At 38.5% G+C, this 27,873-nt stretch overlaps 3 protein-coding genes across 17 annotated transcripts in view; 1 reads left to right on the top strand and 2 right to left on the bottom strand.

Moving 5' to 3' along the window:
* The window catches only part of LTN1 (listerin E3 ubiquitin protein ligase 1), a 31,658-nt gene extending 28,118 nt beyond the window's left edge, over positions 1 to 3,540 (bottom strand). The window contains exons 1-4 of the mRNA XM_064724473.1: positions 3,444 to 3,540; positions 1,633 to 1,836; positions 1,223 to 1,321; positions 9 to 239 (exon numbers count right to left, since the gene is read on the bottom strand). Coding sequence (XP_064580543.1) covers positions 9 to 239; positions 1,223 to 1,321; positions 1,633 to 1,836; positions 3,444 to 3,485 — 576 coding nt within the window. The 5' untranslated portion in view covers positions 3,486 to 3,540. The remainder of the gene's footprint in view (positions 1 to 8; positions 240 to 1,222; positions 1,322 to 1,632; positions 1,837 to 3,443) is intronic.
* A 302-nt stretch (positions 3,541 to 3,842) lies between these two features.
* On the bottom strand, positions 3,843 to 9,592 carry RWDD2B (RWD domain containing 2B). Of its 8 annotated transcripts, none has more exons than XM_064724453.1 (5): positions 9,573 to 9,592; positions 7,235 to 7,453; positions 7,080 to 7,147; positions 5,624 to 5,989; positions 3,843 to 4,924 (listed from the first exon to the last, which is right to left on the bottom strand). In XM_064724453.1, exons 2-5 carry the CDS (start codon positions 7,439 to 7,441, stop codon positions 4,678 to 4,680), a joined length of 888 nt encoding a protein of 295 aa, XP_064580523.1. In that variant the 5' UTR covers positions 7,442 to 7,453; positions 9,573 to 9,592; the 3' UTR covers positions 3,843 to 4,677. The 8 variants fall into 8 exon arrangements, with proteins under 8 accessions (XP_064580523.1, XP_064580515.1, XP_064580477.1 ...); XM_064724445.1 differs by lacking the exon at positions 9,573 to 9,592 and adding an exon at positions 8,579 to 8,735; XM_064724407.1 differs by lacking the exon at positions 9,573 to 9,592 and adding an exon at positions 8,371 to 8,491.
* Positions 8,150 to 27,239, top strand: USP16 (ubiquitin specific peptidase 16). 8 transcript variants are annotated; one of them, XM_064724330.1, is made up of 18 exons: positions 8,151 to 8,256; positions 10,537 to 10,635; positions 12,240 to 12,421; positions 12,859 to 12,962; positions 15,261 to 15,364; positions 17,060 to 17,238; positions 18,219 to 18,311; positions 19,156 to 19,286; positions 19,653 to 19,740; positions 20,224 to 20,302; positions 21,162 to 21,253; positions 21,981 to 22,037; positions 22,882 to 23,049; positions 23,631 to 24,291; positions 24,546 to 24,640; positions 25,812 to 25,898; positions 26,155 to 26,308; positions 26,918 to 27,239. In XM_064724330.1, exons 2-18 carry the CDS (start codon positions 10,575 to 10,577, stop codon positions 27,040 to 27,042), a joined length of 2,460 nt encoding a protein of 819 aa, XP_064580400.1. In that variant the 5' UTR covers positions 8,151 to 8,256; positions 10,537 to 10,574; the 3' UTR covers positions 27,043 to 27,239. The 8 variants fall into 8 exon arrangements, with proteins under 8 accessions (XP_064580438.1, XP_064580400.1, XP_064580448.1 ...); XM_064724338.1 differs by having other exon boundaries at positions 8,164 to 8,328; XM_064724348.1 differs by lacking the exon at positions 8,151 to 8,256 and adding an exon at positions 8,595 to 8,703.
* The last annotated feature ends 634 nt before the right edge of the window (positions 27,240 to 27,873 follow it).

Genomic DNA, 27,873 nt, shown 5'->3' with positions numbered 1-27,873 from the left:
AAACTCACATTAAGAATTTCATCCTTACAGAATACTAAGGCTTCAGGTTGTTTGCTCGAAGGAAAAGCTTTTTCAAAAGCTACTTTTGCAGCAGAAGCAGCAGGGGAGTAAGTGTCACACTGAGCAATCAGCCAGTAACCCATGATACTTTTTAAGTAAGGAGCTAAGTGTTTTTTGACTTTAAGAATCAGCTGCTCAAAAGATTGCTGAGTTGCTTCTCGAACACGACGATCATGATCCTGTTAAACAAAGAAAAGAAGGAAAAAAAGAGAAAGGTTTATTGATTTAAGAAATGCACCTTGATTTCAGGTACTTCAAAGCAAAAGTGGTGATTAAAAAGCCATGTTTGCAATTAATTGGTTTTGAAACATAGATTTGAAAATACACACCAATGACAAAAAAGTTTTGGTATCCCAAGATATGGGGAGCGTCCTAATTTAGTAGCATCATATTCCCAAACTGTTGTACACTCAGATTGTAACTTTCTCCTGATATCCCAAACAACAGTTTTTGTTTCCAATTTATACAAACACTTTACAGACAAACAAGAGCCAGGAGAAACAGGAAGCCTTGAAGACATCTGAGTTAGAACTACCATAAGCTGTGCATTGCAATCCTTCATTTGCAAATGAGTTTACAACATCATGATTTTTTACACTCTTGACTCCAGAAAGAAACAGTAGGAATCCCTCTAATAGTTAAGAATAGCGATTCATTTTGTTCCATACCATGTTTTCAACAGTAGCCATTCTAGACAGCTTGGAAATACAATAAATAGATGAAGAAACTTATTGCTAATCTGGCTACACACGGCCTTTTCATATTTGGGTTTGGGGTATTTTTTTAATGTTAAGTCTGGTCAGCCCTAGATCAAGAAAGTTTATAACTATCTTAACTGAACAGACTCTCTAGCCTTTTTGGAATCCACATAAAAGAACTTTTCCTAAGAAATATAGTACCATCTTTTAAACATAAAGGTCTAATAGACCTATCAAGGAAGTACATCCCAGACATTTACAGTTCAAGATTCCACCCACTGCCAATACTGAAATATGTCCACAAAAAGAACAGTATTTTTCTTCAACTTGATGTTTCTCCTAGAACAAGTCAGTAATTCCAACAAAGGTAGATAGGTCAAACAAAAAAACAAACAAAGACCACCTTAGAGGTAGTCACAGGAAGTAGATAGGTAAGTTTCTAATTTAAATGTTTCAATACTTACCAGTGAAATTTTACAATAAATTCTTGGCCAGTAAGGAAGAACACCTTTAACAACTTCCGCTTCTCTTTCCTTGCACATCGTCCCAAACTCTTGCATAGCCTAAAATTAAAATATCAAGGGCATGACTTAAAAAGTCAGGTAGATATAATCTGTAATTTACCAGTTTGTATCTGAAACTGCAACTTCCTTTTCCAAAAATCAAATAATTTCTTGCAAATGTGCATCTATAGAGATAATTGCATGATGGACCTTGCTATAGGTTATCCTGGATATAATCTGTATTGCAGTTCTAGCAAATCCACCAAAGTGAAATTAGTTATTTCCTGTTTCTCCCTTAAGAAAACGGTATCATTCTCCAATTAAAAAACAAACAAACAAAAAAAAAAACGGCGGGCAAAGGATACACCTACTTTTAACTTGGTTGTGACATCCCTTTTAGAAAGTTTTCGCAATACCATTCGGAAATCAGCATCCACAAGGCTGTCTACTTCTTCTGCTCCTTGAATTGCAGGAACATATCCTAGATCGCTCTGAGACGTCCCAAAGCCGATAAACCCAGGCACTGTTCCACGTTCTTTGGCAAGGAGCTCTGCAGCTCGGCCACTGCTAGAAGGCTGACAGAAGAAAAGGGACAGGAGTCAATTATCCATTTAATTTTATTTTGCACGCATTATGCATTTAAAAATATGATGCTAATTTTATTTTATAATGAACCTTCTAATTAACATAAAGTCTCTCAAAGAAGAGTCCACCTGTGCTTTAAACATAAAAATATAGAAAATTATTCTTCTCTTTAGGATCAGGCTGAGGGACTTGGGGCTGTTGAACCTGGAAAAGGCTCAAGGGAGCCCTCATAACATCCTTCCAGTATCAGTAGAGAGCCTACAAGGAAGCTGGAGAGAAGTCTTCAGGAACTGTAGCGATACAACAAGGAGGAATGACTTCAAACTGAAACAAAATAGGTTTAGATTAGATATGAAATTCTTGCCTGTAAGGGTGGTGAAGCCCTAGCACAGGTTGCCCAGAAAAACAGGGGCTGCCCCATCCCTGGAAGTGTTCAAAGACAGGTTGGACAGGGCTTGGAATAACCTGGTCCAGTGGAAGGTGTCCCTTCCCCTGGCAGGAGGTGGGACTGGATGAGCTTTAAAGTCCCTTCCAACCTAAATCACTCTGTGAGTCTATTTGATGATTCTGTGAATCAAAATTCTCTTTTCACATAATGCATGAATACTTATGGAAAATTATTGCTTTTATTGGTTTTTTGCTAACAGAAAATTCCTTCTGCAAGCAAACAATTTATTAAGAATCTATAAACAATTTATTAAGAAACTATTTATCCTCCTTCACTATTTCTGGCTTTCCTAGTTCTTATACAGGCCAATACAGCTCCCAGGGAATTCTCCTTTATTCTCTGAACAAACAAAAACATACAGACAAAATAAAGGATTCTCCCAGCAACCAAGTGGCCAAAAATGATTTAGAGAAATGTGGCAAAAGCATGCATATGTAACAAATATAATAAATACCATCAGACAGTGTGTGTTTTGGAGCTCAGCACCACTTCCAGTTTACCCCATTTGCCCACTGTATTATTGGCTCAGGTTGGTTTCAACGCTCTTTTCGAAAGACTGCCCCAAAACTAACTGAGGCTAAAATGTCCTCTGGGACACCTTATAATGCAAATAACTTTTATTTCCTTATGGCAGCAGCAGTTTTGTGAGCTTGTGGGGTTTAAATAATCTTTTCTGCATGTGAGCTGTAAAGGATATGCTGCTTTGCGTTCCCTAGTCTTCCCTAAATCCACGGAGGAATTAGGGAACCTGAACACCAGACTTCTCCCACAATTCTGAGTGATAGGGCAGATGTCACGTCATCTCCGGCCTTTTGGCAAGAGTGTATTCTAAAACTCTGCACAGATAAACCACACCGAATGTACCACCAGCGCCTTGCTGAATCTACACCCGCGGTGATTTTGCTCTTCGTCTCCGTACAAATACCACAGCAGCAGCAGTCACGCTCCCCTAAATCACGACCCAGGCCAAGAGGCGGCTTCGGGCCCAGCCCCAGCTACCACAACCGGCCCCGAAGATCGCGCTGCCCCGCCAAGGGAGCCAGGCTCCGGCGGCCCGCGGCCCTCCGCCCAGGGCACCCGGAGTTCCGGAACCGCGAGCCCCGAGCCCTGGGCCCGGCCCCGCCACCCGGCCCCGCGAGCCGCGCTCACCCGCAGGTTCCCCTTGGTTCGCTGCTTGTTTTTGCCCCCCATGGCGGCGGCGACACCGGGACCGGGGCCGACTGGAGCCACCGCGGGTACCCCAACACTTCCGGGGCGGGGCCGCACTGCGCGGGAGGGTACCTACCTCGAGTGGCCTTAAACACAGCAATATCCTTTAAAGAAATAAAAGTGAAAACAATCGATCTTAAACTTCGAGCGTCTCGTGGGGCCTTTACGGAGCCGCAGCGTTCTTGTACACTTACAAGGACTTTGGATTTGGGAAAGTTTCACCCACCCTTGTGGAATGACATCGCTATAAAGTATCCCTACAAGAGGTGCTCCAAGTCCATACCAGAGAGCTGATTGTTAGCGATTTTACTGGATGTGTACAGAAACATTTAATCAATATTTAATAAAAATATTTAATCAAAAGAAACCAATGTCTGCTTTTTCTACAGGGATTTAGATGCAGTATCTGCAAAATTAGCATTCATTGATACAACTTTGTTGAAATCCCACTCAAAAATACATAATGCACTTCACATTACAGGATTGAAAACTTGGGAACTCAGAAGGCTGAGGATCGTTTCAGAGTTTTTGAGCATGCTATAAGGGAACCTGATCCTTGGTACCCTGCTGCTTTTACACAAACCAAATTAACAGATGTAGTGGAGACACCATGCACACACACTTTTACTACAGAAAATTCTTAAGCCTTAGAGTAGGAATCCTAGCTTATCTTGGTAGCATGAGTAAGACTCCTGTAAACTTGCTCCCTCCATTTGTTCTTTTTAAAACAAAATAATGATCTCAGGGCAATGTAGAAGATTGTTTAGAAAACAAGTTTTCATTAAGGGTATGTAAACAGTAACAATTATTGTAAACATCATGTTCTCACTCCTGAGATACCCACACTGCAATTTTGTCTTTTCTCATTTGTATATTCATTCACCACATTCATCCATCTACAATTCTGTAACTGTCCAGTAGGTTGTCAAACACATTTTCTTTCATTTTAAATAGGTATGTACCCTAAATCTCTTTAACACCAGAAAGTGCACAAAGCATTCATATAGTCATTTCCATTATTCAGGACTTCGCTGGATAATTTTTTATACTGAAAACTGAACCCATCACATGAATCATGAACTATTAATTCCCTCTCTGATCAACTGTTGCAGAAAAGCTAAGGAATCTGTTAAAAGGATTAAACTAAAAATGTAGCTGCTGGGGCCTCTACTGATCAACCCCTTGAATGCCCTTCAACCCCAAAGTACATTTGAAATATGTCAGCGCATCCTTTTTCTTCTAAAAAATTATATAGTTGCCCCAAGTCCATATGATTTCCCCGGGCACCATGTGCATCAAAACATTTTTCTTCCAAAGTGGGGAACTTTCTTTGCTTCTGGATCTCAGCATGTCCTCCACCTTCCAAAGAAACATCTTCTCGGTGCCGGATAAGGATTCTCTTCCATGTTAATCTTCTTATCCTGAAAGCAATTGAGGAAATATTAATCTACTTATAAAATAAAAACTGCTTTGGGAAATATTATGGAATAACTACTATCACAAAAGTCAATACATTCTATTTGTGTATATATATTGACAGAGATAACGGTTCATGAGCTGGTCACAGAAATACTACTCACATGCAAACACTCTCATAAGCAGAAGTTTGGGGCTTTTTTATCTCCTCAGGACTGCAAATCTTTAATGCTATCCCTCACAAAATAATTAATGAGGATGTGGTTTCCATTTCACTTCTGTCTTCCCTGCGCTAAGAATTCTCAGAGACTCTTAGCTGATACAATCAAATTACAATGCTTATTTAGTCTGCACCACCCAGAAAGATAAATGATGGGAGCAAAATTAAACACAAATGTGAAGTGATATAAAAGCACACAAATCTAACACAACTGGGGTACTGCAGTCCATCTCTATCAAAGTGAAACACAGAAGAATATAAAACAGAAATAAATGTGCATCCTGCAGTACCAGTTTCTTTGAGTGTTGCAACCAACACTACAGCGGATATTCAGAGTTGTACATACATTATTATAAACACAAATACTTTGCAGATCTTCACAGCTTGGCAGTTGGTTGAATTTCCACCTTCTGGCCACATGTACAGCATGACAAAAGGCAATATTCTAACTACTAATGGCATTTAAGTATAAAGAAGAACTAACCTTGACCAGAACTCTTCACAACTACTTTGTAAACCTTCTACACAAACAACACCTGGCTTTCCTGGCATGCAAAACCCTGACAGAGAGAGCTCCTTGGCCCAGTCAATAATATTCTTTCTTTTTTGCTTGTTGTAAATGTGATGACTGTAGATCCACAATCGAGTGAACGTGGTGACTTCTGACTTTGTGGCATCTGAGGCTGCCATTGAGAAGGATGAAAGATCTTTGTCAATGTAAGCAGCTGCGTGATCTTTAACCCATTCCCTCGCACTCAGTATGCAGGGCTCGCCACTGAAGTTTTGCATCAAGTATGTTTTTAGATCAGAGTTCAGGAGAATCTGCTGAGAGCGGCTTAATAACGATGACCTAAAAAAGAAATAAATGCATATAAATATATATATGTGTTTACAATTTACCATGTTTTTAAAAGCACAGAATCCTTAGGTTTGGAAAAGACATCCCAGATCAAGCCCAAACTTTGACTGATGATCACCTTGTTAACCAAACCAGTGCACTGAGTGCCACATCCAATCATGTACTGACCACCTCCAGGGAAGTGACACCAGCACCTCCCTGGGCAGCTCCTTCCAAAGACTGACCAACTTTTCCATGAAGAAGTTCTTCCTAATGTCCAACCTGAACCTCCCCTGGCACAGCTTGAGGCCATTTCCTCTTGACCCGTCACTGGTTCCCCAGAAGAGGCCAATCTCCACCTGCCTACAGTCTCCTTTCAGGTAAATCTAGAGAGTGATAAGGTCCCCCAAGTCTCCTTTTCTCCAGCCTAAACCACCCCAGCTCCCTCAGCTGCTTCTGATTAGGACTTGTGTTCCAGACCCTTAATAACTTTTGAAAAGTTTTGCTTCAAGTTGCCAAGAAAATCAGGCATAGCTAGATAATATGCACTTGCATGTTTAACTCATATTAGCTATGAAAACATCTTAATTATTATTTAATTGAATTCACAAACAGCACTACCAATCTGTAAAATAAAATAAAAAAAAGGTACTTTAAAAGTAAGTATGGTGGCTGAACTAATTTCCTGGAATACACAAGTATACTTCTTTAAACAGGAAAAAAAAAATCAGAAGGGTGGAAGAAACAGCATTATGACAAGGGAAGAGTAATACCTTTGATTATCTTTTCACCCATTAAGTAAGTCTTAAGCTTTATTAAAATAGACACATCTTTCTTCTTGAGCATCAGACCTATGAACAGTATCTACATGTAACCTTTCTATACAGGTGATGGCTCCTTCATACTTTCTCCCTTTCCCTCACTAATTTGCTGACCACAACAGAGAAATCCTAAGCTTGTATATTTGTTTTTTCTTCAGCACTGTTGTCAATCTGGCTTAATTCAGCAGTAAACCATCAAAAAAAAAGGACTGCTTTCTCTGATCATAACCATATTTGGGCAGTACACTCTAACTTATAAATATTTTTATTAGCAGTTGTACCTCACAGTAATTTCTGGGAGAACACTTGGATATTTAAATGGTAAAGCACAGGATATAGAGAATTCCACCTAAAAACAAATGAGGAAATGTTTACTTCACATAAGCCATAAAATCCCACAAAGTAATACAATAATTTTTAAAAGGGTTTACAATACCGTAGAGGCATTAGGCACCTCTGTCTTTATGTTCAGTATAAACTGAACTTTTGAAGATGGCACCTCTGCAGACTCATTTTCAACATAGTGTTTCAGTTCAGCTAGAGCCAGTTGGTCTGTGACAGCAAACTCTTCCTCATAAGGAAACATGCTAGACAGTAAATCTAACTCTGAAATTTGTATCTCTGCTGCTTCTTGGTTGGCCATTTTTGTTGTTCCCTGAGCAAAGAAAGATAAAGGAAAGAAAGACACAGCTTGAATACGGGACAAAGTTCATTAACTACTCATATGAAAATCATGTTAAAGAATCACAGAATACGCTGAGTTAGAAGGAACTCACAAAGATCATCGAGTCTGACTTCTGGCCCTGCACAGGACAATCATAAGTCACACCCTGTGCGTGAAAAGCATTGTCCAAACACTTTTTGAGCTGGGTCAGGCCGATGCAGTGACCACTTTCCCGGGGGGACTGTTCCAGTTCCCAACCACCCTCTGAGGGAAAAAACTTTTTAAGTATCCAACCCTAAACCTCCCCTGACACAGCTTCATGTCCTGCCCTCGGGTCCTGTCACTGGTCGCCAGAGAGTGCCTCTCTCTCCACTTCCCCTCCCGACGAAGCCGTAGACTTAATGCATATTAACAGTTATGAACAAGCCCATCTTAACCGGCTCGCGTCTGCCGGGCAGTCTGGGTAACACACACACACAGCCCACGCAGTTTACACTGCCCTGAGGTGGGACAGGACGCGCTGGTGTCTCACCAAACCAACGCCTTCGACACAGGGCTGCTACTCGGGTATCTTGAGCGCTGGAGAGCCTCCCCTGCCCCTCGAACACACCACCACCACCCCGCCACACAGCGCGGCCCCCAGAGAACAAAGTGAGCCGGCGTCGCACCTGCGCACGCGCGTACGCGTCCCGCACCACCCCACATCCCCCCTTCCCCCGTCACGGCCCCACAATGCAGCGCGCCAGGAGCACGCATGGCAGCCGGTGACCGACGCCCCTGCGCTGGTGATTGAGGTAAGAGGTTGCCGTCTGCCTCGTTTGGTGGAGTCATGCTCCAGCAAGTTGTTCGCCCCGCCGCACCGGCAGGTGAGGGACGGGAATCACCCGTAGCTGCCGCCGCGCTCCTACCGCCGCGGCCAGTCTCCTCCTAAATCCGGACTCGGTCCGCCGGCACACTGCAGCCGTCGCTTCTGCCAGAACGCGCGGTGCTTCTGATTGGCTACAACAGCTGTCGCTCATTGCGCGAGCCAATCGGAAGAAGGCGGGGTCATGGGGGCGGCCCGGCCGCGGGCTGGGCCGGGTCGGGGGGGCTGCGGGCTCGGGGGTTACGACTCACCTGCTGCGCGCCGGGCGGGAAGTGCGGGATGGCGACAGGGTCCGGCCTGTTGCCCTCCGCAACCTGAAGGTTCCCCAGGCGAAAAAGCTCTCAGGGCTTTTTTCCAGGGTGTCAGTCAAAGGCAGGTGCGCGTTTGGTCATTTACAGACCGTTCGATCTTATTTAAAAAATATATAAAATGCTTCAGTTGTTTAGGCTGTGCATTCATGGTGAGGGCTTTGCCGTGGTGCAAAGCCTGTCGGACAAGTCTGCCCAGGCACAGCTTGGGTTAAATTAACAGCCCCACCTGTTGATGCTGGCCTGCATTCCCGACAGGAGCAAGTACAATTTGGAAAGGATTTTATTAATTAAAATTGTTTATACAAGATCAAGTGTTGTAGCTTTTTGCAGAAAAATATGCTGTAGAGGAAGGTGGTTGGGTGAACAGTTACTTCTTTTTCTGAACAAGGTGAATGCTAAGTTGCAAAAGTTGGCAGTTCTGCTCTCGATCAAGTGGCTGCCGAGCAGCCATCAATAATTGGGTCATCTGTCCTAAGAGTATGCTCATGCAAACATGCTCGTGTTTGTAAATGGCTTTTCATACAAAACATCCTCTGTGAGTATCATGCCTAAGCTCTCCCCAGTTTAATTTTTCTCTGATTCTCTTGGTCTGACTTAATCATTTTGCCTGTGAAAGCTCCAAGCACACAGTTGTGCTCTGGGGCTGGTGTGCTGCCATGTACCAGCATAGAAATTAATTTGAAAAGGTGGACTGATACAGATTTAGTGCTGGTTGTGTTTATGTGAAGGGTGGACAGCAGGGTTAAGCTAGCCTGCAAAGATTGCAGAGATTTGATTTTGAACCCTTTTAGCTTTTTTGTTTTCCATGTACAATGTGAGTTTTAAGTTTACCTGAGATTTTTGGATGAGCTTTTGTCAGGTAAGGTACAGGGGCTACAGACTTGTGGAGACCCTGGGGAGCATTCCCTGGTTTAGGGATACACAAGAAACTTACCTCAAAAAGCTTTAAGACTCCATTGGCTCGTTCCCCTGTTCCTCCCTATTCTCCATGTTCCTATGTCCCTCCCTCCCTATTCTCTGATTGGCCCTTATCTTTGTACTGCCCCGAGACCAGGCTCACCCCCAGGCCCTTCAGAGACTGATAAGCTTGGACCTTCCATGTGTGTGTGCCTGTGACCTGAACATCTTACTGGGCGGCTGAATAATATATCTGTGGATATTATGCAAAGGCCCTCTTTGCCTCTTTACCTGGGACTTAACTAGCAGCAATGTAGGCTGCCACACAGACTAGAAACTAAACGTGGTCTCTCACATGTGCAGTAGCCACCTATCTGAAGCCAAGCACTTGGGTTAGGACGCTGAAGTGGTAGATCACTCTTGTCGAGAAGGGTCCACAGGTATAGTGGATAACAGACCTGTCTGAATTATTTGCTTGATATGAGGGGAAGGTGTTGATAAATCTTCTCCTGCAAAGAAAGTGAAAAATCAGAATTCTCACGGTCTGTGTATCTTCAAATATGTCAAGAGTATTTTACTTGTGTCAGATTTCATCAAAGACACAGGAAATTTGCAGTAAACAAAATAAAAAGGTTGCAAATTCTTCAAAATTGAATTCGGAGAAAACAAATTCTTTTTCATAAAATTCCTGTGGTGTTATTTTAAGTCCTTAAGGTTTATAGGATTTTTGATAACGAAGCTTCCAGTCTACTTGTTTTGTGCAATGCTTTTGATTTAACATTTTAAATCATTTGGGTTTTGTAATTCACATTGTGATCTTGTCTATACAACAGCTACAGTTGTTTCATATTAAACTATAATTAATATTTTTTGTTTTGAAAATGTCAAAGTAAAACAAGTATATTCACCTCAAGGGACAGCTTGGCCATAGAAGTAACTTGTGTAGCAATGAACAAGGACAACTAAAACTACTTTCTAATCTTACTGTTTTTTCTTTTTAGGTCACTCTTCCTTTTAGGAACAATTACAGACAACAAATATGGGCAAGAAACGCATCAAAGTCAAAACTGCACAGTCTGATGAGTCTCCAGATATACTGAGTATGTTTCCTTGGAGAAGTTTGTGGATGTAATGTTTATTTTAACTCAGAGAAGGCTTGTAAGCTGATTAACATTAGAAGACCTTCACACTAGCCACTGGCTTTGAAGTCACATATACAAAATCTGGATTTTTAATTGAAACTCAAGTCTAGCAAGAAATATTGTTGTCGTGACTTTTCTAAGCATGCTTAGAAAAGCATGCTTAGAAAGTGAGATTAGTTTCTGGGGTTTTTTTTAGGAAACTCAAACACACAGTTCTTTACTGATACAGATTGTGTAAAATTACTCAGAATATAAACAGTTTGTGGAGTCAGCTGCCAAGTTTAAGTTGCATTTTCCTAGTGAAAAGTTTGTTTTAGAAGATTCTTGCTTTAACAGTAAAAGCTGTGACTAAAATACTTTTTTGTGAAGCAGTTTCCCTTTATTCTAGCAGCTAATTTGGTACTGACTCTGGACACTTCAGCTCTTATAGTGTATTTTGGTTAAAACATGTTCTTTCTGTTCTTCTGTTCCAAATAGTTCCTAATCACAGATACTAAATTTTATTCTCCTAGCTCCATTCAATCTCACCTGTGAATTTTTTTTGGACTTGGTTTTTATAGCTTTTTTTAAAATTATGTTGTGTAGCATTCTCTTCTACTACCTTATCTGCCAGGTTACAGATTGTGTCTTTCTCATCTTTTATGGGGAAGTGATTTGAACCAGATTAATTTAGTTGGGGGAGAGAGCCCTTAAGTGTTTGAGGAGACTTGGTGGGATGGCCTGTTTAAGTCCACTGTGCTTTGGTTTCCTGATTGTCCTGGTCTTCTTGTGTTAGCTTCTGCCTCTAATGGATGCCTTTTTTATCTACTTTTGTCTGGTTAGCTTCTGTCTCTAATGGATGCCTTTTTTTATCTACTTTTGTCTGGTTTGGTTGTTGGGGGCTTGTTTCCTGGAGTCAGGGTTAGTGTCTACTGTAACTGTTCCCCTTTTTCTCCTGCAAAAGAGACCAGTTATGTTCTAGCTGCTGCTGGCATCTCAATTTTTTGCCTATGAATAGGTTACCTTATGATGACAAAGACCTGTAAAGCTACAAATGAAACTAAGACTAATCATGGTGAATAATTCCGCTGTAACAGTAGTTGCCGATATACAAAAATTTTTTTGTTTCTTTTTTAAATGACAGTTTTGTAGATGAAGCTTATGTTTTTCAGAAAGGCTAAAAGAATGCTGAATATCTGTGTTTGTCCCTTGTTGGCTAGCATTTGCACTTTGATAAAATCCTGTAATCTTTGACAGAAACAAACTGGAGGTACAAAAATTTGCACCAATTTCAGCTTATGCCAATAGAAGTTTGCCATCTTGAGGCTGTAATCTTGCCTCAACAAAGATAGTTTATGAACTATCACACTGAGCAATAAAAACAGCTCAAAGTTTAGGATGTAGCAACAGTATACCCATATTGTCAATGGTGGTAACAAAAGGTTTCTTTCTGATACTCTGATAAATTGTTCCTGTTTCATTGGCTCTAGAAAGACTATCCTAGCTTCTGTATTACTGCCAGTGTATTCAAAGTTTGCATTTTTTATGCTACCTACATCCTTCTTGTGCTTTTTAATTTGTAGAACCTGTGTGCAAGCATATTCGTAAAGGACTGGACCAAGGCCTTGTGAGAAAGGCACTGCAGAATGTGGAATGGCATGTTTGTCAGGACTGCAAGGCAGACAGTAAGACACAAGAGAAGGCTGAGGAGGAGGAGACTGATGAAGGCACTTCGATATGGTTATGCCTAAAATGTGGCCATAGGGTATCTCTTTTGTTGTTAATTTGTCTTAATACCTTTCAGTGTCTCATAATGCAGTGGAAAGTTTGAATTATTTTTCAGAGAAAATAAAAATACCCCTAATCTGTGGGGTTTTTTTGCAAGATCTTAATGCTTATGTTAGTTCATGAAACTTAGAACTCTGCATGCTGAAGAGGTTTTGGTTCTGTTTCGTTCTTTCAGGTGTTTAGACTGGAATTTATTCATTAAATGTTCAGTCTCATAGCAGATTTATTCTGCACCCAGTAATTTATCCATCTGCAAAAATAAATATTTTGAAATAGATATCCCTCTGTTGATCCAAATTAGTTGAACATAATTGAAGAGTTTTGATTGTAATACTTTGTTTTTACTCTGAATTTATGTATGTTTCATTGGCAGTCAAATGGATTTTGTGACACTTGTGGTTATCAATATTGTAGGGCTGTGACAGAAATTCTCCTGACCAGCATGCTTTAAAGCATTATGAAACACCAAGATCAGATCCCCACTGTTTGGTTCTCAATTTGGACAACTGGAGTGTGTGGTGAGTTTGTCAGGCAGCACAAGACAGAGCTGGAGGGCAACAGAGGCTGGAATATAATTTGTCCTTTCTTTGTGAATTCTGAGATTTCTCTCTAGGCATATATTAAAGTGTTTCCAAACATGTAATTTCTAGCAGTCTTTGCTGAGATTTGCAGAATAAATGTTATTTTAATGTAAAATTTACGATTTGGAAATCTTCATAATTAAGGTTGAACTTGACCAACTAGTAAATGTCTTTGACTTAATATTTCACTGTTTTTACTTGGTCAGAATACTGACACATGGACACAAGTGTTGATCAGTAGATCTAAATCTTAAGTTTTGACCTTGGGAAGAAAGTTCTTTCTGATGTGCACTTAGTGACAACATTACTTTTATCTCCTCTGAAAATACGATTTTTTAATACTACATATAGACAGGAAGCATAGCTAGAATTACGAGATGCTGCTGGATCAAGCAATACAAAATCCATGTCCCTGGTAGTTTTTGCTTCTCTCAAAAGTAATTATACACTTGCATATATGAGGGGAACCCCAGTGTTCTAAACTGTGCTATATAGAAATACTGTACTTGACATAAAGAGTTTTTGTTTTGCTTAGTAATGTGGTTTTGCAACTTAGTATCTGTCATTTTGTTCATTTTATATAACATTATCTATTTACTTGATCATACTTAGTACTTACATGTAATGACACTACTTTTAATGAATTCTAGAATGGAAATGGACATTGTCAGTAACATTATAACTAATGAGCTAGTGAGCTTGTCTTTGTGAATTTAAATTAGTGTTAAAATTGCCCTATTTTCCCTGTTTTTTTAATCAAAATACTTGCAAGTAAGAGGAAGTTGTGGAAGTAAGATGTTTTGGCTTCCTTCTAGAATTCCTTGGTTGTACAAACTTGCCCAAGAAATTATTCAAAGATTGATATATTGGCTATAAATTAGTTGTAGATCAAACCCACTGTCAAGAGCTGTATTTCAGAGTGGGCCTAGTACAGAAATTCTGACCAAAATTTTAACCAAATTCTAATTCTAATAAAAATTATTTTATTAATTATATGAATGTGTGACCAAACCTCTCTGTGGTGTGCATACACATGTGGTTCAAATTGGATATAAGTAAAAACTGTAAAGAGTTTAAAGACATGTGGAGAAAAAAGGGAGTTCTAAGTATTCACTAAGTTCTGTGCTTTTGGGTTTACAACTGCTGTTGTACTTATTTTCAGTGCTGGTCAAACAGCCATCACTAACAAAACCTTTTCCACTACCTTGATTCTTTCAAGATTGTCTACAACTTTTTTTGACAGGTAGAAGGTTATGGTGTTAAAACACACCATGGAAGTAATTGTCCTTTGTCATTCCAGGAGTGAGAATGTCTATTTTTGTTATTAATCAGATAGACAATAGACAAGCAATCAGGGATACAAAAGCTGAGTCAATTTTTTAAATTAAATATGAGAAAATGTGATGACTAAAGCTAATGCCAGGGAGGCTGGAGATTTGGGGAAACACTTTGCTGCAGACTTCTGTTTTTAATATCAGAAAATTAAGTCTGACTTATGGTAATCTGAAATTTGCCTAAGAACTGTAATTGATGTTTTCCAAAATGCAGAAGTATCAGTACTTCTTTAAAGAGTTGATTGGGTGGAACTACAAAATTGGTATGTGTAAAACTCCTTCAGATATTTGTGTCCTGTCATGGTTTTAGCCTTCTTGAGCCTTTATGACTGCAACTTCTCCTACAATTTTTTCTAAAGCACATTACTGGCATAACCTGAGCCTCTTTGCTTATAAAGAGACAAATGGGGTTTGTATCAGCAGTAGAAGAGCCAATACAAGTCTGCAGTTTTAAGGGTGGACACTTGAGTTACTTCTTATCTGACTTAAATACAATTAAATATTTGCTTGGCTAGAATATTCAAAATATTTTTCCATACCATAATATTCATAAGTCATTTCCTTTAAGGCTTGATATCTTAGATTCTTGATTTTGGCAAAGTTATCCAAGCTTTCCTTTTTCTTGCTGCAGGGTTTCTAAGTACATCTTTTAAAAGTCTAATTTATACTTGTAAATTGCAACTGCCGGTCACCAAAATAATTTACTAAAGATAATTTTAAGTGTTTTATTTTTGTGACAAGTAGATTGAATTCTTCTCTAAGACTTATAACTCTTACACTAAACATTGTAGTTTTATAACTTTGTGTAATGAATTGCATCAAAAAAGTAAATAGCTTGGGATTTTTAAATAATAGAAAAAAAATAGGATTAATTGTCTTCTTTTGGCGGTGGCGGAGACAGGTGCTACCCATGTGATAATGAAGTTCCATATAAAACTTCAACCCTTTTGGGCCAGACTGTGGATTTTGTTAGAAAACAAGTTGGTATTGACTCATCACATGCAGGTAAGTAATTATAGTATAGGTACAGTAAATCAGGTCTCCTAAGTTTTGGAGACAGTGTTATAAATCCAGAATTTACATTTTTTATGGTAAAGGGAAAAACTTAATTTCTCCCCTTTTTTAATATTCTTTGTCACAATTCTGATAGCATAAGTAATGTCCTAGCCCATAGGCCTAATTAGATCAGGATTTTGCTCAGCATCCCCTAAACATTTACAGACAAAACATACAAGAACAGGCAGATAAAAGGACAGTTTTACTGTGACTTTTTCTAAAATGCAATGTTCAGTTTTTCTGCAAATAGGCATTTGACTTTCAGTACTTAGGGTGCTGTGTTTATTCATCATGTTGCTCAGTTTGTCTTGAGGTCTAAAGAAAAATTGTCCTTGTTTAAGCATAATTTGATTTGATTTTTCTAAAGTCTTTTTGTGGGTATTTTTGAATGTATTAGGAATGACTAAGTCTCCAGCTGTTGCAGCACATATCCTAATGGAAGCAGTAGTATACAGAGGTTTTATCACTGGATCTATATGTTTAGTTTAGGCAGCTGCAGTGCTTTTAGAACTCTAAAGTATTGTGTTCAGCCTGCAGTCTATCTGTAAAATATGATTGTTTAAAGGAAAGCAAACCCAGCAAAAACCCCCTAGTTTCCATAGTGGCAAAACTAGTTTTGTACAAGGCATTCCCACTAGAAAAATTGGATTAATTTGCATATGAAAATAAGTGCTATAACAAATGACTGTAAGAAATTCCAACACTTGGGTGAAATCACAGGCCTTGTGGGAAATGAAATACAAACATCCAGCAACATGGCTCTCTCTGAATTCAATTTTTTCAGAAAGCAGCTGAGGTTTTCCCATAGGGAGCAGAGTTTTTTGAGTGGTCAGTCTTTCCCAGAGACACAGTTGAACTTCACATGAGTTGACAAAATCTTCTTCTTGGGTTTGAACTGGAAAACCAATGAATACTGGCGTCCAGTTGTTGCCTGCTTCATGTATTCTGTGTTGTTGTTCATCTATCTATTTCTTGTTCTAAGATTGTATTGTCTGTTTTTCTTGTTTTTTCTGAACTTGTTTTACTTGATTTTACAGATAGTATTAGCTCTCAGCCCTATTTATCAGAAACCTAATAACAGCTGATGGCCAAACAGGTAGAACCAGTGTGGATGTTATTTTGAAAACAGCCTGGAACTCCCTTACAGCTTTATTAAACAGGCTGTTGAAATTTTCAGCAATACACCAAAATAATGTGGGGGAAAATATTTTTAACTTGTCTTGAAGACTATAAACCTTTCAGTATCGTCTGATTAGGTACATGAAATGAATATGAGAATGCCTCAACAGTGGGAACCATTTGGATGTTGTGGGAGAAAGCCCTCACATAGGTGATTTTGACAGGAACATTCTGAGGAATTTCAGAGTATGTTGGCATAAATTGCTTATATGCCAAGAGATGTTTAATTTGCTTGCTGATTTGAAATGACATTTCAGGGGGTTCACAATTTGTTGTTTTTTTTGTTTTTTAACTTCTATTACCTAGATAATTTAAGAACCAAAACCAGTTTTGTATTTAAAAATGAAAGAATTAAATATCATGTGTATGAGCTCTAAACATCATAGATTGCTGCCTGCTGTAATAATCTTTCCTAGCCTATACCCTATAACTGTGTTAACATGTGATATGTTTTTATTATTTCAGTCCAAAAACAAGAGAACAAAGAAGTTGAAAATAAAAAAGTAGAAAAAGACAGCAAAAATAAACAAGGAAAAGAAGTTTCACTTAAAGAAGAAAATTCTCCTTCAACTGCTAATGGAGAAGTCACTGTGAAAGGACTTAGTAACTTGGGGAATACATGTTTCTTTAATGCAGTGATGCAGGTATAGGACTTGCTGTTGTTTTTAGATAAACTTTAAATGGAAAAAAAGCCACAAACAAAACAAAAACCAACAACCCTGCCTCCAGCATTTTACAGTGACACAATTAGAATGGGATTTTTTATCTGCCAGGAATGATGGCTTCTTTCTAAAAATAGTGTGTTGGCCCAGAGAAATACAAAGAAATGGAGCCACAGGTTCAGACTTGCTCTAAGGGTAAACACAATAAACTGTCTTGTCCTTGAGGGACAGCATTTTTCACTGAAATAAAATAAGCTTGCCAACTTCTAGTTATTTTTTTAAAAATATGAAATATTTCACCCTTGTGACCTCTTAGACTATAAGAGATTAGTACTCAAAAAACCATGGGTGTTTATTGTAATAAAACTGTCTCTCTCAGCAAAAGGAAATCAAAAGTAATATTGGATTAAAAAAACAGGATGAGCAAGTTGCAGGCATTACCATCTTGAGTGACTTGTTCAGCTCAGAAATGTAAAATAAACTTGTTCTTTCATGTGTATTGAAACTGACATTATCTTGTCCTCTGGCTTTTGATACTGAAGCTTTACTCGAACAAAATTCCCACTGTACTTGCAGATTTTAGTAAACTGCTTTTGATTCACTTTTAAACACTTTAAACCAAGCAAATACATAACATTGCATTTTATCCTTTGAATTTTTAGAAATAGACACTAGTAAGTACACTTGTCAAAACATCAGTCTCTATAAGGAAAATACATTTAGGGTTTCTGCAATATGAACTAATGCTTATAGAGGGCACTGGAGGTTCTATTAGCTATACAGAATGTACCTTTAAATCTTAAACACAGATGGAGATTCTAGAGCGGTAATTAACCACTTTCGTTCCCTGTTTGGGAAAATGCTGCTAAACTGGTTGCTACAAATTCCATGACTAACGAAGTTCAACTGCCCTTCCCATTGTCCCTATTTTCCAATTTCTTTCTGTCTTCTGTGTTCTACAGAATTTATCACAAACTCCAGTCCTGAGGGAGCTGCTTAAAGAAGCTAAAATACCTGGCACAACGATTAAAATTGAGTCACCTGAGCTATGCATGGTAATATGCTTTGACCTCCGTAGTGTTTGTCCTCACCTTCCAGTATGTTAAGGAAACCAGCAATACTGATCTGTCAATTTTAAAGCTGTTCCTATTGCCAGCTTCCTACTCACAGCCAGTAAACTCCAACTCCATCCCCAGCAGACTGCCCTTGGCTAGCTAGCCCACTCTTTTATAACACCCATCCTCATTGGATGGGCAAGGCTGTTTCCACTCTTTGATAATTAGCACAAGCCGTGATTCATCAGGGGCAGGGTTGTTTACAGTCCCTTCTCCTACATGGTCCAGCTAAATACTAACAAGATTAGGGTGTAAAATCATCAGGAGCTTCACCACTGCTTTCTATAAAACTGCTTCTGAAGTCAGTGGAGGTATTTTGTTCTGAGTGTAAGAGCAGTGATTCAATACTCTGTCGTAGGAGTGCTGGTATTATTATGATGTTATTTAAAGGATGAAAATGTGTAACTCTTGCTATAGTGCCACTTCTCTAAATGCAGAATAGGAAATTAGAGGATGTCTGTAGCACTAACTTAAATAGCACACCTGTCATTATAGTTAGAGATTTGGATGACAGAAAATGCACAACCTTTTTTAAGAAATTGGGTTTTTTCCTAGTAAAGGTAAGAAATCCAGACTTTGAACTAAGTAATAAATAAATGAGTTGTGATATCGTTTCATGATAAAACACACATCGTTTTTGTCAGGTTAACTGATTACCATTTTGCAATTTTGGGTATTCTATTTGACAATAACATTTTTAATGAACTGAAAAGGAAAAACTTAATTCAAAACAATCTGCCACTGAATTAAGGCAAAACAGCTCTGTTGCTTTTCTTTCAAACAGGAACCTCAGCTAATAAAACTAGATCAGCCAGGTCCTTTAACACTAGCCATGCATCAGTTTGTGACAGAAATGCAAGAGACAAAAAAAGGGGTAGTGACTCCTAAGGAACTTTTTGCTCAGGTTTGTAAAAAGTAAGTATCTGTACAATTGCACATCATAGTGGGTATGAAAAAATTTGTTGTTTAAGACTGTCAGTTTTTCCTCCTTTTTTTTTTATCTCTAGCTCAGAACACAGCATACAGAATTTATAGAATAATTTTTAATTATTGAAAGAAATCTTAATTTTTGAAAGAGCAAAATAAAAATGAATAGCCATAAAATGAAAGCTACTCAGTGACATACTGTGTAGCTGGCATCGTATTTTTAGAAAATACTGTATGTAGACACTTGTTGCTTTTATATACTTACATTCTGGAGATTTTCTCCACGTATGTTTGCTGTGAATAATTTTTGCTTTATCTCTGAGTTCAGTTATACTTTAAAATTTCATTTAACAGAGCAATACGATTCAAAGGTTATCAGCAGCAAGACAGTCATGAACTGCTTCGTTACTTACTTGATGGAATGAGAGCAGAAGAAATCCAGGTGAGTGCTAAAGTCATAGTTGTGCGTACCTTTCTCTTCGTACTCTGGACTCAGACTCTTTATTCTGCTGAAGGGAGAAAGAACATACTTCCTGAGATATGTCAGCTTCTGAAGTGTGTTTGTGCTGTCCATAGCGCTCGCTTGAACCATATTAACAATGAGAACCCACAGAAAAAGTGGGTTTGGAGTATGTGTAGGCACCCTAAAGAATATCCTTATATTTTAATTTCTGAAACACACTTGCAGAAATTCCTGGGTTTTACGTCAGTTTTAATTTGCAGCTTCTCCGTTGATTTCTTTTTCTTTTTTTTTTGATATCCACAGGAACTATTGTGTGGTTCTACAGGTATTGGTGTTGTTTGTATTGATTCTCTTAGTTGATGAAGATTATACTTTTTTCTCCATCTGAAACACATAAAATGAAGTAGCTAACTGAATTATTTTAGGAAATTTTACAGAGTATATTTGTTTTGAAAATTTCAGCAAATAAGCATTGGAATTCTAAAGGCACTGAGTGACTCTAGCAAACAAAATGAAGAAGAACTTAAAAAGAAGATTAAAGGTAAATTATCACAGCATCACTAAATTGTAAAATCTCCTTTGTTGAAGTATATAAAGTAACATTAATAGTATCAACTAAAAGATACATGTTTATGTGTACAGCTTTATGACCTCTTGAGTATGCATGTATCTAGAATAAAAGGCTCAATAATTTTAGTCTATATTTAAATGTCTTGCTGAACTTTGTTGGCATTTCCTTCTTTACAGAATCAACTCTCTCTTATCCTGTTGACATCATACATTAAAATATGTTTGGGCAATGATTAATAATTCAGACATAAAAAATTAAAGTACTACTATGTGAATATAATTTATGTAGCTGCTAATAGTCCATTGTTACCTAACAGTAGTATAGAAAAATTCCAAACAGTGAACAGAAGAATTTTTTAACTTTTCAACATGACCTGGGAGATGATCTGACAATTTAAATTCAGACTGTGTTACTCTGAAATTAGAACTTGAGGAAAATGGTTTTGTTTGTCTGACAAAAGTTGGTGCTCATTTTTTAAGTTCAGATAGTTGTTTCAGTCTTCAGAGAAAACAGGAATTCTTACTGAAATGCAGTACTTCTGAGAAAATAGGGAAATGCATTTGAGCAGAGAAAGTGGTAGAGGTGTGGTTTAACCAAGCTGTGTTCTGGGAATGTATTTTCATCCCCATTCTTTTGATCCACAAAAGATTCTTAATTTAAGAATCTTGCTGTATTTGCTATCCTGAGGAAACCAGAGCAGGCCAACATGTTCCGTCGTACATCTTGCATTTTATAGTCTCCCTTTTATTAGGTATGTTGTAATGAGATTGGTTGCCAGTATATTGTGTGTAATATTTTTAACTTTACTGTATACTTTTTGAATTCTCAGAATATGAAAAGAAAAAGGGAATACAAAGTTTTGTAGATCGAATCTTCGGTGGAGAATTAACCAGCACAATTATGTGTGAGGAATGCAGAACTGTGAGTAAACTGCCTGCTCTGAATAACCTAGAATGTCGTGTCCTGTAATCTGCCGGATAACCCCAAAGTGACTGTCTGTAGAAATAAGACTTGACTAGCTGCATGCTTTTCAAAAAAGAAGGATGATTTCACTGGAATCTTTCTTCCACTCTGTTTTAAAGTTAATTTTGCAGTACCTTTCAAAAGCCTTCCAGAAAAAGAGGCCCGAAACAGCAAGCTTAATTGCCAGAATTCTCTCCTAGATTCCCAGTGAACACTTTCCAGTGGTACAGATCATAAAGCAAATTTATTGTTATGGGGCACTTTCCTTTTTCATTCAGGGGATTACATTTTCCCCTTTACCACAATGAAAAATGGTAGTGGGAGTGCCAGGAGGACAGTCAAGAAGATGCTATCGGGATAATATATCCTGAGAATGAAGTAATTGAGTGTATTAGCAAATGGACTAGTTGAATATCATGATGGATTACAGCTATGAGTCTCTTAGGACCTAAGGTGCAATCTCACTAGATAACCGAAATTCATAAAAGTATTTCCTGCTCATTTCTGTGGTAATGTGACTGCTGGATTTTTGGTCATTGGAAGCTATTTGGGGAGGTAAATGAGCCATGTTTTACAGTTGAGTGCACAAGCGGGCCTTGATTGCACACGTGCAAATACACCTATTGACAGCAAGCCAGCTGTTTCCAAACAAAATTAAATTGGACTCTTGATTATTCATTTAAAGGTGTCCTTGGTCCATGAGTCTTTCCTTGATTTGTCACTTCCTGTACTAGATGTTCAGGTAAGAAACAGTCATAGGTACTTTTCAGCTTTTTTTTTTTTTTTATTCATAGGGAAACACTTATTACACAGTCATTAGGAAAAGAATTTAAGCTTCTTTCTAGAAGTCTCTTTTGCAAGTCAAAATTGCACAGAAAGATAGAGAATAAGATTTTTAATGAGAGTCATTCCTGTAAGTTGTGGCTTATGAATTGTCTCAGCAAAATCACACAGATTGTTTGAGTTCTTTGGGGGTTTGTTATCACATTTTTCATCCATTTTCCTGCACCAAGTCCAAGAACATCTCTCCTAATATTCAGATTATGGAATAAAGATAAGAAATGTTGATAGGATAGTATGTGAATACTTATTGGATTAATCTTCAGACACTCAAAGTACTTGATTTGCTTTATGTTTTGTATTGATAATCTCTATGTGTAATAATTCAGATTTTTTTGTGTAGCACTTTTTACTCATAAACATTGAAATGGAAACCCCAGAGCCAAAGGGGTCATGACTTTGGCATCAAACAAGTTTCCTTTTAGCAGAAACAAATTCTGTGGCAGACAGTTCAACAGAAAATGTCTCTGCTTGTGTAAAACATTACTCTTCTATGTATTTAATGAGAACTGTTAGAGGCAAAGGTGATGTTGCCCCTTTACAGATTTAGATTTTGGCCCTCAATAGCCTTACTTTTCATACTGTTTCATTTTGTTTCACATGGACTCTCTGAAGTGAGACACTCTTTCCATTAACATCAGGGTGTGAGTTAGTTATATGTTACATGATTAAATATTACCTTAAGTTGAAAACTCAGACAACATCTCTGTTTCTGTGGTTCTTCTGTGGCTTTTTGGGTTTTGTAGAAAGGAAAAATTACAAAGAGAGACAACGTTAAAAAAAACAAAGAAAAGGAATCTGAAGATGAAGAGGATAAAATCAGTGACCATTACCTTAAGCAGAAATATGAGCCCCATGGTACAAGTAAGCACCTTCAGAAAAAAATGAAGAAACAGGCCAAAAAAAAAGCCAAGGTTGGTTTGGATAGGTATTTCACTTTGTGCTTGCTGTTTCTGTTCAAGAAATTCTTTTTTGTTTCCTTAGTTTACATGAAGGAAGAGATATCGTAGAACATCTCTCTTTTCAAAATACATAACTGAAAAGACCAATTATACCCATGTCTTTGGTGTTAAGATGCTCTGTTAAGTGTTGCTGGGTAGGAATAATATAATAATATCCAGTAGAATTTGTTGCGTGTCTGAAGAAGCCTTAATTTGTATCATACTGTTTTTCAGTCATTGATTGCAAGAATCTTCACAAAACTTTAGAATACAGACACAAGAAAGATCAGGAAGATAGCAAGGGCATCATTAGCTGTCTTTTGATGATACTATATAACAGGGAGCAGTAGGAACTATGTCTGAGTGAGGATAAATTCTGTATTTGAACTGATTACCTCTGATCATTAAATCATAGATTATTCTTCCCCCTCCTGCCTTGTGTGCGCATCTATGACATGCAACAAAGATTACAAAGAAGTGGTAAGAAATGCTAAATATAAATTATACTTACTTTGTTTTTTGTACTCTTGTTTATTATGTATTCAAATAAGCAGAGCCAACGCCGGCAGGAAAAACTTCAAGGAAAGGTGCTTCACTTGACATATCTCTGCACAACTGAACAGCCAGAGACAGATGTCAAGTACAACCAAGAATCAGATACTGAAATGAGCTCCAAAACTCTTGATAAGAAGCAAGGAGAGGAATCATCACATGATTGCAGAGATTACTGCTTAACTCAGAAAGACTTGAGTATACAGGGAAATAGTAGAGAACTTCAGAGCAGGCATGAAAATGGAGGAATGCCAGAACAAGAGTGGGAAGAAAACGAGTCACTCGTGGATCTCTCTATGGAAGGCTTAGATTCTCCTGTGAAGTTTGTCAATGGCCTTGACAACCTGTCTTTGGAAGAGGAGGATGATGACAATGAAGATGAGGAAGAGCTTACTATGGACTTTTTAAAACTCCACTTGAGTGCCAGTGACACAAATACCTTAGATGGCCTTCAGCCTGTTCCTAACAAGACGTGCGAAGTATCTACAGATGACCCCGAAATGGCATTTTGTACTCTGGCAAACAGGGAAGAGCTAAACCCTGAGGAAGATTCAGTCCATCATTGTTTGTATCAGTTTACCCGTAATGAAGCACTTACCGAGACCAATAAACTACTGTGTGATGTGTGTACACAAAGGCATTGTGGACCAAAGAACAACATAAGTATGACAGACTTTTTAAAAGAAAACTTTAAACATATCCCTGTCTGCTTCTTGAGTGGGTAAAGAGTGGGGGGATTATCCCTTGTGTAACTTTGTCTACTTTCATTCATTGTATTAAAGGAGAATGCTCAGGTTCTCAGGTCTTGCAATAGATGACATTGTAACACTTTAAATAGTAAAAATAAATTCCTGCTGTGACCTTTGTTTTGATATAAATCACTTGTTTTAATCTTTGGTGATTTTTCTTTTCTGCAGGTGAAAAGAAGTGTGTTTATACTAATGCCAAAAAACAGATGCTCATCTCTTTAGCTCCTCCAATTTTAACCCTTCACTTAAAGAGGTTTCAGCAGGTAAGTAGCAGGCTGATACATGTATATAGCTATATACATGTACATATGTGTGTAGTATTAGCTTAACTTGAAAATATGCTAACATTACTTTTATTTTCTATAAAACTAGTTTGGGTTTTTTCCCAAAGTTTGGAAGGCATTCGTATGCGGCATTGTGTTTTGTGGTCGTTGAGGCACTAACATGTGTTTCCCTGAAAGAATATTCCCTTAATTAACTGGAAAATACTGTTTTGTAAATGTATTCACAACATATTCCCTCATTATTCTTACTGCTTACTGTATTAACCAGAATCCTAGCATTAATGGTTTCCTACAATTACAGCTGCTCATGGGCTCATATTTTTCAGTAGGTATAGGTAAATAGGATCCCTTACTAGTAATAAATAAGTAACAAGTTAGCAGAAGTGGAAAAGAGAGGATTCTGAGCCTTGTGGAGCAGAAGGAAGGATGAAAGGAAAGAAAAGTAACTTAATTTTTATTTACAGACACTGAAGACACTTACCTGTTTATTCCCAAGTTGTAGAAAAATTTTTGACTCAGGGCTTTAGCTTTTCAAGAGAGAAGGAGGAAAGGAAAGGGAGACAGTACCTCTAAATTTAAACCTGTTTGGTGTTTTTGGTTAATATACTTGAAAAATAAGGGAGACATCTTTAATTAGATGAAAACCAATTTCATATAGAAAATGGAAATGTGTAGCCTGATCCAAGAGACTGTACTATGAAGAAAATAACATTTATCATCATCTCCTTTTGTTTTTCCAGTTTGATACTGGACGATTGTTTGATTAAGGTGGGAGCAGTTTGCGTCAGTTCGGGTGTTCTAAGATCAGATCCTCAGGCATGTGACAGTATCTGAGAAGCCAGAGTTGTCCTCATAGTTACTGACGTGCATTAGAGCTGATTCTTTTTCCACTTCTGCTACTATTACGTTAATGTATGAGTGAGCTGAAGAGCCATCTTAACTTGTGTTCCAGTGCAGCATGTGGGGCCAAGGAAATAATGCTGGAATACTGGACATCAGAGGAAAAAAACCTGCTTTTTCTCAGTTTTGTGTAATGTAAAACTATTTTGTATTGTTGAAACTTTAACCTGAAACATTTAGTAACTAAGTGTGGTTTTAGTATGCTCCATTTTAACATGATGGGGTTTTCCCTCTACTTTGGTTGTTTAAGGCTGGATTTAATCTGCAGAAGGTTAACAGGCATATCAAGTTCCCAGAAGTGATAGACTTGGCTCCTTTCTGTACAGCTAAATGTAAAGTAAGTGGGAAAACAATCAGATTCTCCTTTCCCATGTTCTAATGTGCTTTCACAACAAAGCTGCATAGCAAAATCTTTGTACAATGCTTGTCAAGCCTGTTACTTTGTGTGATAATTTGTACTTCACTGCTCATAACTGTAGTGCTTGCATGAATCTCTAATGATCAGTTTCCATTTCGTCAGCAAAAAAATCAAAGAGTTTGCATTCTTCAAAACCCAGCACTTGGCTGACATAGCTAAACTTGTGGTTTTCTAGAATGTGGCTGAAGGGAATACAAAGGTCTTGTACTCTCTCTATGGAGTTGTCGAACACAGCGGAACAATGAGGTCTGGGCACTACACTGCCTATGTTAAAATGAGAGCTATGAATAGCCACCTCTCTGATCTTGTTCTTAGAGGACAATCTCAAGGTAAATAATTAGAAATATTTTACAAATTATTTCTTACAGAATCACAAAATGGTTTGGGTTGGAAGGGGTCTTAAAGATCATGTAGTTCCAGCCTCCTGCCATGGCTCTTAAGTTCTGTCAGAAAGGCAATGAAGCTAGTGAAATGATATAATGAGTGGCTGAGGGAACTGGGAGGGCTCAGCCTGGAGAAAAGGGGGCTCAGGGGGGATCTTATCACACTCCAGAACTGCCTGAAAGGAGGGTGTAGCAAGGTGGACGTCCAGCTCTGGTCCCAGGCAACCAGTGACAGGATGTGAGGAAATGGCCTTGAGGTTGGACATTAGGAAGAAAAGAGGACAAAATAGTGGTTAAGCATTGGAAGGGGCTGCCCAAGGATGTGGCGACATCCCCATCCCTGGAGGTGTTCAGCGGACAACCAGATGTAGCACTCAGTGCTCTGGTCCGGTTAACAAGGCAATGATCAGTCACAGGTTGGATTCCGTCTTGGAGGTCTTTTCCACCTCAATGATTCTATGATTATACTCTATGATTCTTACTAAAGAACAGTAATAGAACTGATTGCTTCAATTCTTGGTAGTAACTTTTACTCCTACATTTTTCCTTTCACAGCTTCAGAAACTGAGCCAGTCAAGGGTCAGTGGTTCCACATCAGCGATACCCACGTACAACCTGTCTCTGTGTCCAAAGTGCTGAGCTCCCAAGCCTATCTTCTGTTCTATGAGAGGCTGCTGTAACTCATCAGAAGAGCCTTCTTGTATGTGCAGCCACCTTGTTTGGAGGTCTGAGAAGGCAGACTTGCAAATCATGTTGTTAATATGTTGGAGCTGCTGTATAGCAGGAATTCACTTTATGCGTTTTAGGCACACTGACAAGCAGTTAACTTACACTTTTTCCAGTGTTTCACTACTTTTCAATAAAAGATTTTTTCAAAGTTACAGCTTTGGGTTTTTGTTGAATAATTTGGTTTCGTTTAGTTTACAGACTGCCGAGGGACTGTTATGGCCAACACTGCCTTTTTGTTGTAGGACTTTTTCTTTGAGAGCAGCTGCTGGACATTTTGAAGCGGTTTGGGATCTTCAGGAGTTAGAGTGCAAGATGGTACATAGATCTTGATGGAAAGTGCATATCTCCAGGGAGTTGAATGCGGTTCAGTGGGTGCAAGTTCCATGCTGAGCAGCTGATGGCCCAGAAAACATTCTAAAATGAAGAGTCCATGCTGCAATTGCCTTTTATTTTGAAGCTTATAAACTACATCCAACAATGAAATTATTCCTCTTCCTTCTCTGCTATATGCAGTATCACATTCTGTCAGTGCCCAAGAGCCAGGATCCCCAGTGGAGCTCTTGCTCCCACCCTGCTCCCACACAAACAGGGCTGGGCTAGAAAAGCACTTGTCTTTTTCCTGGGCACTGTCAATGCTCATCAAAATAACCACACCATGGTGTTGTCGACTCACAAAACAAGGACACAGCTCTGAGCCCAGCTCGAAACCACCCCCAGGATATAGCCAAGTCAGCAATGTCCCTGCTCTCAAATCAACTCTGTCCGGACAAAAAGATTTAGCC

This window comes from Zonotrichia leucophrys, chromosome 1 (assembly GCF_028769735.1).
Source record: "Zonotrichia leucophrys gambelii isolate GWCS_2022_RI chromosome 1, RI_Zleu_2.0, whole genome shotgun sequence".
Lineage (NCBI taxonomy): Eukaryota > Metazoa > Chordata > Aves > Passeriformes > Passerellidae > Zonotrichia > Zonotrichia leucophrys.
This window is presented reverse-complemented; position numbering and strand designations above follow the sequence as displayed.